The 13,015-nt window shown below is 35.0% G+C and overlaps 1 protein-coding gene across 1 annotated transcript; it reads left to right on the top strand.

Moving 5' to 3' along the window:
* Positions 1-1,577: 1,577 nt before the first annotated feature.
* On the top strand, positions 1,578-8,091 carry LOC133873013 (transcription factor E2FA-like). Its single transcript, XM_062310717.1, has 14 exons — positions 1,578-2,096; positions 4,481-4,673; positions 4,871-4,921; positions 5,035-5,120; positions 5,193-5,281; positions 5,411-5,465; positions 5,952-6,004; positions 6,092-6,142; positions 6,248-6,296; positions 6,412-6,477; positions 6,563-6,639; positions 6,852-7,083; positions 7,206-7,275; positions 7,384-8,091. The coding sequence occupies exons 1-14, from the start codon at positions 1,884-1,886 to the stop codon at positions 7,518-7,520; spliced, it is 1,422 nt and encodes a 473-aa protein (XP_062166701.1). The 5' UTR covers positions 1,578-1,883; the 3' UTR covers positions 7,521-8,091.
* Positions 8,092-13,015: the final 4,924 nt, after the last annotated feature.

Below are 13,015 nucleotides of genomic sequence, written 5' to 3'. Positions count from 1 at the left end.
TTCAAAAAATAAATTCTTTCATTATTCATAATTTTAAATATAATACAAAAAAAATAACACACTCAAACGAGTCCTAAAAATATGAGAGCCCTTCCAACGAGGCAATAACATCGAAATAATTGATTACTCCACTCATGCGATGTCTTGGTACGGTGAACCTACTTGTAGAAAGGTTTCTGCCAATAGCAATTGCACGGACATATGAGTTAGAGTTTCATCATTTTTTTAGGAGAAAAGGGAAGGTGAGAAAAGAGTGCCAACAAATAGTAATGGAGAGCCGTTTAAGTATAAAGACAATTAGACAAATAAAGGCGCGTATCTCTCCCCTGCTATTTTTTTTAATTTTTGTCTTTTTCTACCTTTTATTAGTTATCATCATTTTTGCACTAGAGCCCCAAACTTGTTGGTAACTTCAAATTACATCTTTGAGTATCGCTTTTTCCCTTATCCCTTTTACATTCTATGTTATTAGGTTGTTGTTCATCCATGCCCCTACCAAAGAAAGGATGAGGATTAGGACTGGGTAAAATTTAGAATGCAATTAAATTCAAACAATCCGGACAGAGAGGGCAAGAGCATAACTCACCAGTTTGGGATTGACCTGAGCCCCATAGGCCACTCTCTCATTCCAGCACCAATTCGGATGCCTCTCCTGATCGGGCTTTCGCTCGAATTGAAACTTTTATGCGTTGGTAGTAAGCTTTTGACTCCTGAATCTAATAGCCTACCTATCGGGTAAGTTTTAAATGATTCCCATCATCAAAGGAAACCATATATTAACCTTTTTTCTTTAAACTTTTCTTCCATTTATCATAGAAGAAAAAATTCTATAAACATTACAAACAGTAGAATCTTTCAATTACAAGTTTGAATGTAATTTGACATGCAGTAAGCCAATCACTATGAGTATGGAGGTCAAATGTTTGTTTTGTTTTCTTTTATTTCTTTTATTATTTTTTTTCTCTTGGGAGGGAATGGTAAATTTGCAATTTAAATGTTTATTAATCTATTTAGAGACACAAATCATTTCCCTATAAACCACTAAGTCAAACCGTCTCTATTGTACTTATATTGCTTCCTATTGAGATTAGTTTTTCTTTAAAATTTTCATTGAAACTAGTTAAATTATATAGGTTTCGGTAGGAAGAGTTTTGTTTGGTTTATTTTTCTTCTGCATATTAGATATTGCTTATACAACCATCATTAAACTAATAAAAAATATTTAAATCAATCCACAAAACACATTTGCGTTTGGAACATTGAGAGGCACGAGTTTGACTTGTTTTCAGTAAAAAAATAATAATTCGAGGAAATTTTATGTGGAAAAAAAAAAACAGTAAAAATTGGATGATTGAAGGAGAATTTCAATTTTTTTTTTTAGTGAAGACAATTAAAACCGTTTATTTTTTAATGGTCTTTTAGAAGAATGAAGGGGACCAAATGACTCGTTATAGCGTGGACCAGTGCTACCACAGGACTAGTAATTTTAGGACACAGACTTTACGACTCTTATAACAAATACTCATTAAGATAAAGAAAGTACATGGAATTATAATTTATAGTGGGTCAATATAGAATACCGCTAAAAATAGAGGGCAAAAGTACAAAAATATAAATTTCCATTTGCGCCGTGCTTCCCTCCACATCTATCCCAAACTAAAAATTCCCTCCTTCCCTCGTTTTCTTCTCTCTTCTACCTCACACACTTTTCCCCAAACCCCTTCTCTCTCTAAACCCTCTCTCTCTCTCTCTCTCACCCTCTCTCACGCACACACGCACGCACGCACATACGCAGATCCTATCGCTCACGGACTCTCAGGTTGTTCGTCCAATTACCGAAACCTGTGAGAGAACCTCTACCGGAAGCAGGCGAGGGCTCATCGATGTCCGGCGGCGCTCGAGGTCCGAGCCGCCCAACGGCGGCGAAGGCAGGGGCGATGCAGATCCTGCCGCCGCCGCCGAAGCGGAACCTCTCGACGCTCGCGTCGACGAAGCCGCCGTTCGTCCCTCCCGATGACTACCACCGCTTCTCCTCCGCCGCCGATTCTCGACAAGCAGCCGATCGTGAAGCCGAAGCAATTGTCGTTAGATCGCCTGTAAGTTTGTTGTTATTTTGTCTCTTTTTATTTGATTTTGCGTTTAGGCGAGCAGTTTACTTGGCCTAAAGTGTAACTGATGCGCGATTTTTGGACAATATTGGCGAGATTGATTGTTGAGACGCTTTGAATGAATTTTTTTATGCAATGCTGATAATTGGAAGGAAATTCAAGCTTGTTTGGTGGCGCTTCTCGCTGTATGAGACACTGTCTAAGTTATGAACTGACGCTCAAATTCTTTGGTCATATTGAGGATCTATGCGCGTACCTGCAATTTTGCGTAATAATATTATGTGCTATATGGAAATTTTAACTTTGTTGTATTTACCCGGACGATATTCACTTTGGAGAGGATTCGTGTTGGTGAATTTAATTTGGAAGCTTGAAGAGGGCAGTCAAAACATGTAATTCAGCAGTACTAGTTTGCTACTAATTTCCTTTATTGTTTGTTTTTTTTTTTTTTCGTTTACCCTTCAAATTACCATAGTCGAACACCATATTTTCCTAGATGTAGAGTGATTGATTTAGTTTGTTCTTTTCGTGGTTTGTGGAAAATTACTTCTTCAGCAATTTAGTCATTTGGTTCTCCGTGAAGAAGGGATTGTAAAGCTCTCTTTGAATTGTTTGGTACATACAATCTAATATTAGTATATTTTTAGACTATGTTGAAGATGGTTTGAGTATGCAAAACAAAGTGAGGTTGAAAAAGATATCTCGATAGAATTGATGCATACGAGAAGATTGTCTTTTTTTAACATTTTGGCATGGGACTGAAGGCGCATTTTGAATGTTTATGTTTGCTCTTTAGTGTTTATTTTCCCATGGATGGTAACCAGGGTTTTTACTTTAAGAGGGAATTCTTCTATTTGGGAAGCAATACTTGCTCACTTGATGCATTGGTTTCTTTTGAAGAAGCTGTTAAGATTGGCTTTGACATGCAGTCAATCATTATTATGTTCTTTTGAGTATGTGTGTATTCTTACATGTACACCATTTTCAACTTGATTATGGTGATTCAGTCCTTTTTGTTTGGCATGAGGCTTGTGGTGCAAACTGACTGCTTACTTGTGTTAGTTAGGTTGAGATATAAATCTTGAATTGCTAAATTTGTAGTTATATTATAGTGCACAACAAAGACAAGCTCACATTCGACATGTATTGCATCTGAAATATTGCCTGGTTTAATTTTTCCTATTTGAGTTGGCCATCTTAACACAGAGAGAACACTTATATCTCCTTGTCAATATCGTCAGTGGGTGCAACATTTGCTACTTATTTCTAGACATCTTCACTGGTATTTTTTTGGATGTATTCCTATCAACAATATGAAGAAAGCTCAAATGTTCATTATGGTTCTACATTATGTACTGAGCTTCAAAAGACAATGTGGGTGACAACAGATGTACAACACATAGTTCATATATGACTCCTATTGTTTTTGCTGAACATGAAGAGAAGCTTAGACATCTTAGGGAGCTTATTGGCATTGTCCTTGTGATGTTTTCATCCATTTTGACTCATCGTCAGTGATGACATCAAAACTGTATTACCACTTTCCTATTGTTTTTGCTGAACATGAAGAGAAGCTTATGCATCTTTGGGAGCTTATTGGCATTATCCTTGTGTTGTTTTCATCCATTTCAACTCATCATCAGCAATGACATCAAAACTGTATTACCACTTTGATGTCAACTGTTTGGTGGTAATATTGAGGATTGACATTAAGTTCCTTCTACTGAACTTTTCTGTGATCATTTAGACATTGCTCTGTAGTCGAAATGGCATTTCCTTCACTTATAACTAGGGGTGGATGATAAGGTCACATTTTCAATCCTAAACGGGTGTATAAGTTGTATTTACCTTTGAAAAAAATATAAAAAAGGGAATTGGGCTTCATTTCAATTTTCTCCAACAGCCACCATAGGATTTTGTATCAGTGCTTTAAGTAGCTTATATTGTTACCCGATTTCTGACACTGTAGTCTATCATATATGCTAATAATTTTTGCTCTTAAATTGTTGTTGCTCATTATTGCTTTGCCGCCCGTCACAAAAAGAATTGTTAGATTTTCTGATTTTAATCGATACTCTGATTCTAGTATTTTATGGATATACATGTACTTAAGTATACTCATAATTAATTGGACTATGGGAAGGACTTGCGGTTTCTTCATTGTGGTTGCATTGTCAGCATCCTCCACATTAGTATTCAAGTGCTATATATATATCTCAACTTTAGTTATTTCCATCTGGAAATTAATCCACCAGAACTCTATATATCAAGTAAATATCACTTACTAAAAGATACATTTTAAAATAGTATTGTGGTTGACTATTCTTCTACCTGTCATTTTCATAATTTCACAAACCTGATATGATTCTCAGCAATTAAAGCGGAAGAGTGGAACAGACGACAATGAAATTCAGTCTATTGACTGGACTAGCAGTCCTGGATGCAATAGTGTGGTTAACAGTCCACTCAAGACGCCTGTGTCTGCAAAAGGGGGAAGGATATACAACAGGTCACAGGCTTCAAAGGGCAACAGATCTGGGCCTCAGACACCAGTGTCCAATGCCGGTGAGACATTTCTTACACCATCCTCAACGTTGATTTATACCATCAGATAGTTTGTCTTGGAAACAACTTATGTTGTGTTGCATAGGTCACATTTGCTTCTCACCATTCTAATTGAAGTTGGAAATAATACAGTCTGTACTCTGCCCAGCATTGCTAGAAAAATAAGATCTAACAAAACAGTTTCTATAATCATGCAGGTTCCCCTGCTCCTCTTACTCCCGGCAGCTGTCGTTATGACAGTTCCCTAGGTAATGCTGAAAGTGTTGGCATCTAAATGAGTTCTTCATATGTAATTATAATGTATTTTGTAGCTTTTGAAAATGTCATATGGGCTAAGAGTGACAGTGCCAGAAATTTACAGGATTGTTGACAAAAAAGTTCATCAATTTGCTCAAGCAAGCAGAGGATGGTATTCTTGACCTAAACAAAGCAGCGGGAACTTTGGAGGTGATCATTTAGCTATTTGATTATATGCATTAATTAATACTCATACTAATTAGAGAGCTTCTAATGATACAGGTGCAGAAGAGGCGGATATATGACATTACAAATGTCCTGGAAGGCATTGGTCTAATTGAAAAGAAGCTTAAGAACAGAATACGATGGAAGTAATGCTTGATACCTTTGCTATTAAAATATCTGATGTTGCTTTGCTTTTAATTGATTTTGATTTGAGATTCTACTTAGCATGTGAGGAAATGATATCTTACATGAGGATTGGTTGAATGACCGATCAGGGGACTTGATGCTTTACGGCAAGGGGAAGGGGAATATGATGCCTCTGTATTACAGGTATATGCGGGTGTGGATATTATGTCTCTTGTGATGATGAAACACGGGGATTATTATTTTTTTGTGTTTTTCAATTATCATGGATTAGAATGTTATTATATTTGTTTAATATGATCTATAAGCGTTCATAAAGTAATGTTATAAACCACATTTTTATTCAACAACTATCCCACAATGTTTCAACCAACTCTTAGATTAATCCTTGTTAAAAATAAAAAAATAAAATATACAATCCAAGGTTTGGTTGGGACTGTCACATCAATATTGTGAGATAGTTGTGGGCAAAAAAATGTTGTATATAGCATTTCTCATGTCCATATAGTATTCAATAATTGCTGCTCCACAACCTCCCCTCAGTGACATCCAATAAATATAGGATGATAACCATGGTATGATCCAAGAAAGGATGAAAAGGAAGGAAAGAAGAAAGCAATTTAATAATTTTTTACCGAGGATGAAAATTCTTCTTATGGTTTTTTCCTGCAGGCGGAAGTTGAAAACCTTTCCATGCGAGAGCAAACATTGGATGATCAGATAAGGTTATATGGCCGTTTTTCTTGTCAAAGCAATAATTGTTGCTATCTTGAAATTGTTGAATTAAGGCTGACGCTTTCAAGCTGTTGCAGGGAAATGCAGGAAAGATTGAGGGGTTTGAGTGAAGATGAAAACAACCAAAAGTAAAATATTTTCCTGTATTATTTTTTCTAAAGAAAAAAAAAAGACTCAAATGGTTTATCAAGGCCTTGCAACCTGGTGACTTTATATTCTATTCTTCTTATTAGGTGCCTTTTTGTAACCAAAGAAGATATCAAGGGCCTACCCTGCCTCGAGGTCAGTTCATGTTGTGTTATACTGATTTAGTACTATTATAATTGTGTCCCACCTTCTATGGGTTCAATGGTGCTTTAGCTTTATAGTTTAACTGGTTTAAGTCTTTCTCTGGCAGAACCAAACCCTATTAGCAATTAAAGCTCCTCATGGAACCACGCTGGAAGTCCCAGATCCAGATGAAGTAAGTCCAGACCAAACAAATTGAAAGATGGTTCATTTTTATGTTTAAAATTGATTTGATGCATGACTGCTTCTATACACATCAGGCTGTTGACTATCCACAAAGGAGATATAGGATTATTCTTAGAAGCTCAATGGGACCTATTGATGTCTACCTTGTCAGGTATTGTTGTCTACTTTTTGAGGCTGAAATATCTGCTTCTGCAGGTTTATTACCTATATATCTTGCATCTGTAATAATAGTTGATTTGAGATCCTTAAATGTTTTTGGTGGTTTTTTTTTTTAAAAAAAATAAAATATTCCTTTCTGTCCTATGTTTTAGCCCTCTTTCTCCCTCTTTTTTCCCCCTTGAACTCTCTTTGATTGTTTTGTAGTCAATTTGAGGAGAAGTTTGAGGAGATGAACAGTGTTGAGCCACCTGTGAGCTTCCCAGTGGCTTCAAGCTCGGGTTCTAATGAGAACCCACCCACAGAAGTGGTCAATGTAAACGGCACCGGGAATGAAATTGAACCTCAGGCACTGTACGGTCATCAAATGCCCTCTGATCTTAATGCTTCACAGGATTTTGCTGGAGGCATGATGAAGATTGTTCCCTCAGATGTTGATGTAGGTGTTGTTATCCTGAGTAATTTGTTCCTATAGCTAATCATTTTCAAAATATCTTAAATTTATAAAGACCGAGAACCAACTATCGTGAAGTATATTTATTTGTTTGTTTGTTGTTACAGAATGATGCAGATTACTGGCTTCTATCAGATGCTGAAGTTAGCATAACAGATATGTGGAAAACAGATGATGGTATTAGCATTGTTTTCTTCTTCTTCTTTTTAATCTTTTTTTTTTTTTTTTTTGGGACATAATTTTTTGTCTAACTATGGATGCTCAATTCCTTTACTCCAACAATAGCTCCCGCTGAATGGACTGGGATTGATATGCTTCATGCTGACTTTGGAGTAGCTGATCTCGTTACTCCAATTCAACAAACTCCATTATCTGGGATCACTGAAGTGCCATCTGCAGCTGCTAATTCTACTCAAAGATGAATGAATATTGATTTGCCTAATGTGCTAAATCAAGAAACTCATGTCTATGTCCCAGTAGCAACCTTATGTCCTCAAATCATTGCTTAAAGGTGCCAAAGGGTTGCCAGAAGAAAGTGCTGAATAAGCTTTTGGAGGAAGCTAATAGATGGCAAGCTGGAGGTACTTCTTATACTGTACAGTTTAGGGGCCCTGTGGTATGAATAAACTGGGTACTTTTGAATTAAGATGGTAGAGTATGGAGGGTATATGATTACTTTAACATGGGTGCTTTGGATTAAGTTAGGGCACAAACTAGAGAGAAACAAAGATAGAATTTACATGCATATCCCTTCTTTGTCTGTAGCACCTTGATCTCTGTTTTGAAATTGAGGCAACTTAGGCTGTATATGTTGCAAATGTAAACATTGCTGCAAGGTTCATGTACTGGATATTGTGAGGAAGCACCGAGCTAGATCTGCCCCAGATTGATGTAATTGCATGGTCAGTGATCCTAATCTTTGGTATAAACTATGGTTGTAAGCATTTGACATGAAATTTTGATGTTGATGGTATTCTTTTGGATTGAACGTCAGGAATGGTATTCCATCCATCCTCAGTTTGACAGTTTCTATTCCTTTTTTTTTTTTGCGGTCCTTTTGCATAGCAAATTGGGAGCAATGCGTCTTACTTGGTCTGAAATACTTTATAAGCTGCATTTATTTTTATGTAAAATCTATTAGCAGCATATGACTGCAAACACTTCCTTTTGCAATGCTTCTAACCATAAAAAGATTCCAAAAGGAGATGGAATGGTAGAAGAATTACGGACCATATTTATTTAAGGAACAATTATTAAATTGGGCTTTGGGGGCTTGTATCAAATAAATTCTTGGGATTTCAAAATGATCTTATAAATCCTTGTAGTATACTTTTTGTATCAAAATAATTCGTTTGTACAAATTTTGGCTATTTTTTGACAGCTTTTGTGAAATTACAATTTTACCTTCAAATAAAAAAAATAGAAAAAGTAAAGAAAATAAAGCGAGGTTATAGAATGGTTGGCCATCCCCTAACTAAGTTTTTTACCTTTTATTTTTGGTTTAGGAGGTGGTCAACCACCAAAGGCTCTGACTGGTTATGGTCTTTTGTTAGTGGTTCAGCCATTCTAAAAACAGTCTAGACCACCCTCAAATTTGGCTATTAGGTATGGGTGAACTATCCCCAAAGATTATGAGGGTGATTCAACCGCCCTTAAAACTAGCCTCTAATGATGGTTGAAACCTCTTCCAAAGACAGGCAAGAGTTGGTATTCATAAGTATTTTGTTGAAATGTTGAAAAAAATAGATGCAATGCCAATATACATTGAGAGATTAATTTGATACAAAGTATACCATGTCAATTTTTAAGATCAAAACTCTTGGAATTCAATTTAAACAAAATCAAACCCAATAGATTGCTTTATTAATTTTCTCTTTATCTAATTCAAAGAGTAATGTTATATATCACACTTTTATCTCACAATACTAACCTAACAGTCTTAATCAATAAAATAAAAAATAAAAAAACAAGGATTGATTCAATGGTTGGTTGGAATTATTCCATCAACATTATAGGATAAAATTGTACTTTTTAACATTACTCTAATTCAAAAGATTGGAAGTCCTAACATAGTTTTGAAACATCCATGATAAGTTAGTCTATAAATTGTTTGAATAATTTGATGTGAATTGTATCTATTTTTTAGTGTAGCCATAGCATACTTACAAATAGGCTGACAATATTTGACACAATTTGCGAACTTAACACGAAATTAGTGGGTTAAAGTTGAGCTATCTTACCCGTTTAATTAAATGGACCGGGTATGGTTAACTTATATAATTGTATACCCATGTCTTGACACGACTAGAACCTGACCCACAACATTTAGGATTAAATTTTTTTAACACAATTCGCGAACTCGACATGAACTCAACACAAAATTAGCGAGTTAGGGTTGAGTGGTCTAACTTGTTTAATTAAATGAGTTAAGTTAAGATTTACTTATATAATCTTATATACATATTTTAAGACGATCTAAACCTTACATGCAAACACCGATTAACAACCTTAACCACATGCAACACAATTTGTAGTGCGCATGTTTGTGTGTTGACGGGAGGTTGGCTGCCTAATGGGCTGTTCTCAATCCTAGGGGTGGGCCAAGGGAGGATTGTGCATGTCCAGGACCACAATCTAAATTAGATCCCAAAAGAAATAGAGCCACAAAACTAAAAGCAACCACCGTAATTAGTCTCTAATTTGAGTCAGGATTGGCGATTGCAAGTTTGCATCACCTGATAGCCAATGGTTGACGGGGATTTTGCCTAAGCTAATTAACCAGTGAGAGGTCATTTTCATGGAATATGGACAATTTTGGGACATGCACTATAGCGGGACAAATCAGCTCTCAAGTGATAGAAAAGTAGAAAAAAGGGGTTTGGTTATTATCCCTTTTGGATTTTGATGATGGGATCCAAATGCCTGTCATGTCGCCTTTCAAAGATTAACTTTTTTCTATCACAATTTTCAAGGGTAATCCTAATGGCATCTCCAGTGAACTATGGTTATCTTCAACGTGTCATTACGAAGTGACACTTCATTATAAAAAGCATTCAATTAATATTTCTATATCTTTACTTTTCTTATTTAGTTAAATTCGTTAAAAAACTCAAATTCTTTAATTTAAAATCAAAATTTACAAAAAATACTTTCAAAATTAAACAAATAATAATAAGTAAAAAAAAGAAAAGATAACTAAGGGGTGGCTGCCATCACCTCCAGTAGCTCGCAGGCCACCCCCTCCCCCAATGGAGTGGCCTTTTTTTTTCTTTTGTTTTTTTTTCTTTTTTTTAAATATATATATAAAAGGTACGGAAATGGTAGTTAAATGCTCTCTTATGGTCAATGTGTCAGTTTGTGGTGGCATGTTGACAATGACTGGTAGTTTAATGAGGAAAAAGGTAATCACCCTTAAAAATTACGATTCAATTTATAATCGTGAGTTTTTAAACGTGATTTTTTTTTTTTTTTTTTTAATGTGATCTAAAGTGGAACATTTCCTGTGATTTTGGTTAAAAAACACTTTTTTCATCAATTTTTTTTCCTGATCAATTGTCAGAACAATAGAAGAGAAGAGAACCCAAAAAAATAAAATAAAAATAAATAAATAACACAGACACCTCTCGAGAGGGTTTTTGATTAGAGGTTGGTAGTTTGGCTCTCAAATTCTTGAGAGAGCTGTTGAATTGCAGCTCACCAAATCTAAGTGGTGACTCTGGCAGTTGAGCAGTAACCCTAACCTTATAGGTTCTAACCAGGATTATTGGTTGCTTTCATCTCCACTATAATGGTTTCAACCTCTAAGGTGAAGAGTGGCCAGTAGTTGATAATTAGGCCATTCAAGTTTGGGGACCGCTTTCAAATTAAATATGCCTAATGATTTTGGGTCACCTCCTCCTCTAGACTATGGGGGCACCTATCACCAATTAATTTAACCATTTGCAAAGGGTATGTACTAAGAATTTGTTTGGCCCCGTATTGCATGCTAAACGTGTGTTTTTAAATAAAATTGTCGGAAATGATCTTCTGTTTAAGAGTACGTTTAAAATAAACTAACTACCAGTTTGAAAATGTTAAAAAAATTTACATTTTCGTGCAACAAGCACATTATATGTGCTTTTAAAATGCACGATTTCGGGTATCATATTAAATACTTAACTGCATTTAAAATTGCTATTTGTTAAATCATCACTTATCCTAAAAGAATAAGCTGATAAGAATAAGTAAATTTAATCGCTCAAACTTTTCTTTAATAGGTGAAGCCTAACACGTTGAATATTTATTTAAAATGTGAGGTAAATGACGGAGTCAAGGTTCGAACTCAGAATCTTTGACACTTTGATACCATGTTAAATCATCAATTATTCTAAAAACTTAAACCGATAAGAATAGATAAATTTAATCGATTAATACTTTAACACTATTTGCTCATGAGCCCAAGGTGTAGATTCTTCAACCACTTGTAATTTGTGATTTTATACAAAAACGTGAAATGTGCACCGAATAAGGGGGGAATCATTTGCAGTGAGTCTATTGACGGTTTGTTGTAGTTCGTGGACCCTATGAAGAAAAAGAAAGACTAATATATAACTTTATTATTATTATTACCTATCACTTTCTCGTGGTCACCTTTTGAGTATTCTATTTACCTCCCTCCGGCAAAAATATGTTTGATTAAACTAATTTAAGAGATATCTTTTTGCTCAGTTTTGACTTTTCTCCTCAACGCAACCCCATCTGCATTTCACACTTCTCAAATGTTGTTTTCCACGTATCCATCCAACTTTAGTATTGGAATTTTTATGAGGGAGAAATTCACTTTAAGTGTAATGAATTATCGGTTTATTTGACTTAAGGGTATTGAACTTCAAAACTTTTAAAGTTAGAGTATCTAATTTTTCAAACGAGAGTACCACGTTAATTTATATATATATAAAAATTGTAGTAAAAGTATAAATTAACAATAAAATCAATAATCAAATGACATATAGTCGGTAGATAAAGTGATTAGATTTCATTTTTATTAAATGATAAAAGGAAATTTTACGAAGTGAGAAGGTCTTAAACGACGGTGTTGTGGGTCACCGTGTTTAAAAAGTTGGGAGGAAGCTAGTCAATAAGCAATAAACACAAGCAGCGCCTTCCACCAGAAAGTGTAGTCAAATTTAGGACCCAAAAAAGTTATCCACTCACGAGTCACGGCTCACGGCACAAAAATTGTTTCTTTTAATATGCAACTTTTTTTTTTTTTTTTTTTTATTATTATTATTTCTTAGTTTATGCGCTTCCAAGTTGTTTGGCGTGACAGGAAAGAAATATAGAATTCATGCCTATATCACAACCTTATAATAGCCCAAATCCAAAATAAACAATTAATCCATTTAATTATTCATAATGCTAGAATTAAGGTTCTTTTATAACCTTGCTGATTCCATTAAAAAAATACTTTTTAACATTCTTGGATCAAATGTTTCTCTGCTGACATGATATGTATGAACAAATTATATAAGAGTTGGTGCCAGGGGCGGAGCTACCTCTTGCCCTAAGTCAAGGGGTTTCTCCCAAAATAAAAAAAAAATAAAAAAAAAGTTTTAAAAAAAAATTAATTACTTTTACCATTAAATTTTGTTATTTTTATAGTTTCGACCTCTTAATTTTTTTTATTTTTTTTTTAATTTGGCCCCCAACTCTTAAATCCTAGCTCCGCTCCTGGTTGGTGGTGTAATTTTCGGACAAATTTGGCTATGAGATGGAGTAAGTCGTCTAAGCGGCGAGAATGGGAGTAAAATAACCGCATCGAAAGGATGTTGCGCGCATCGTAAAAAAAAGAAAAAAAAAAAAAAAGAAAAAGAAAAGATGTTGCACACAATTGGGAATTTGACAAGGAAAACACACCGAAACACCTTCGCACGCGCGC

This window comes from Alnus glutinosa, chromosome 7, assembly GCF_958979055.1.
Source record: "Alnus glutinosa chromosome 7, dhAlnGlut1.1, whole genome shotgun sequence".
NCBI lineage: Eukaryota > Viridiplantae > Streptophyta > Magnoliopsida > Fagales > Betulaceae > Alnus > Alnus glutinosa.
The sequence above is the reverse complement of the archived record's forward strand: the minus strand, read 5'-3'. Positions and strand labels throughout refer to the sequence as shown.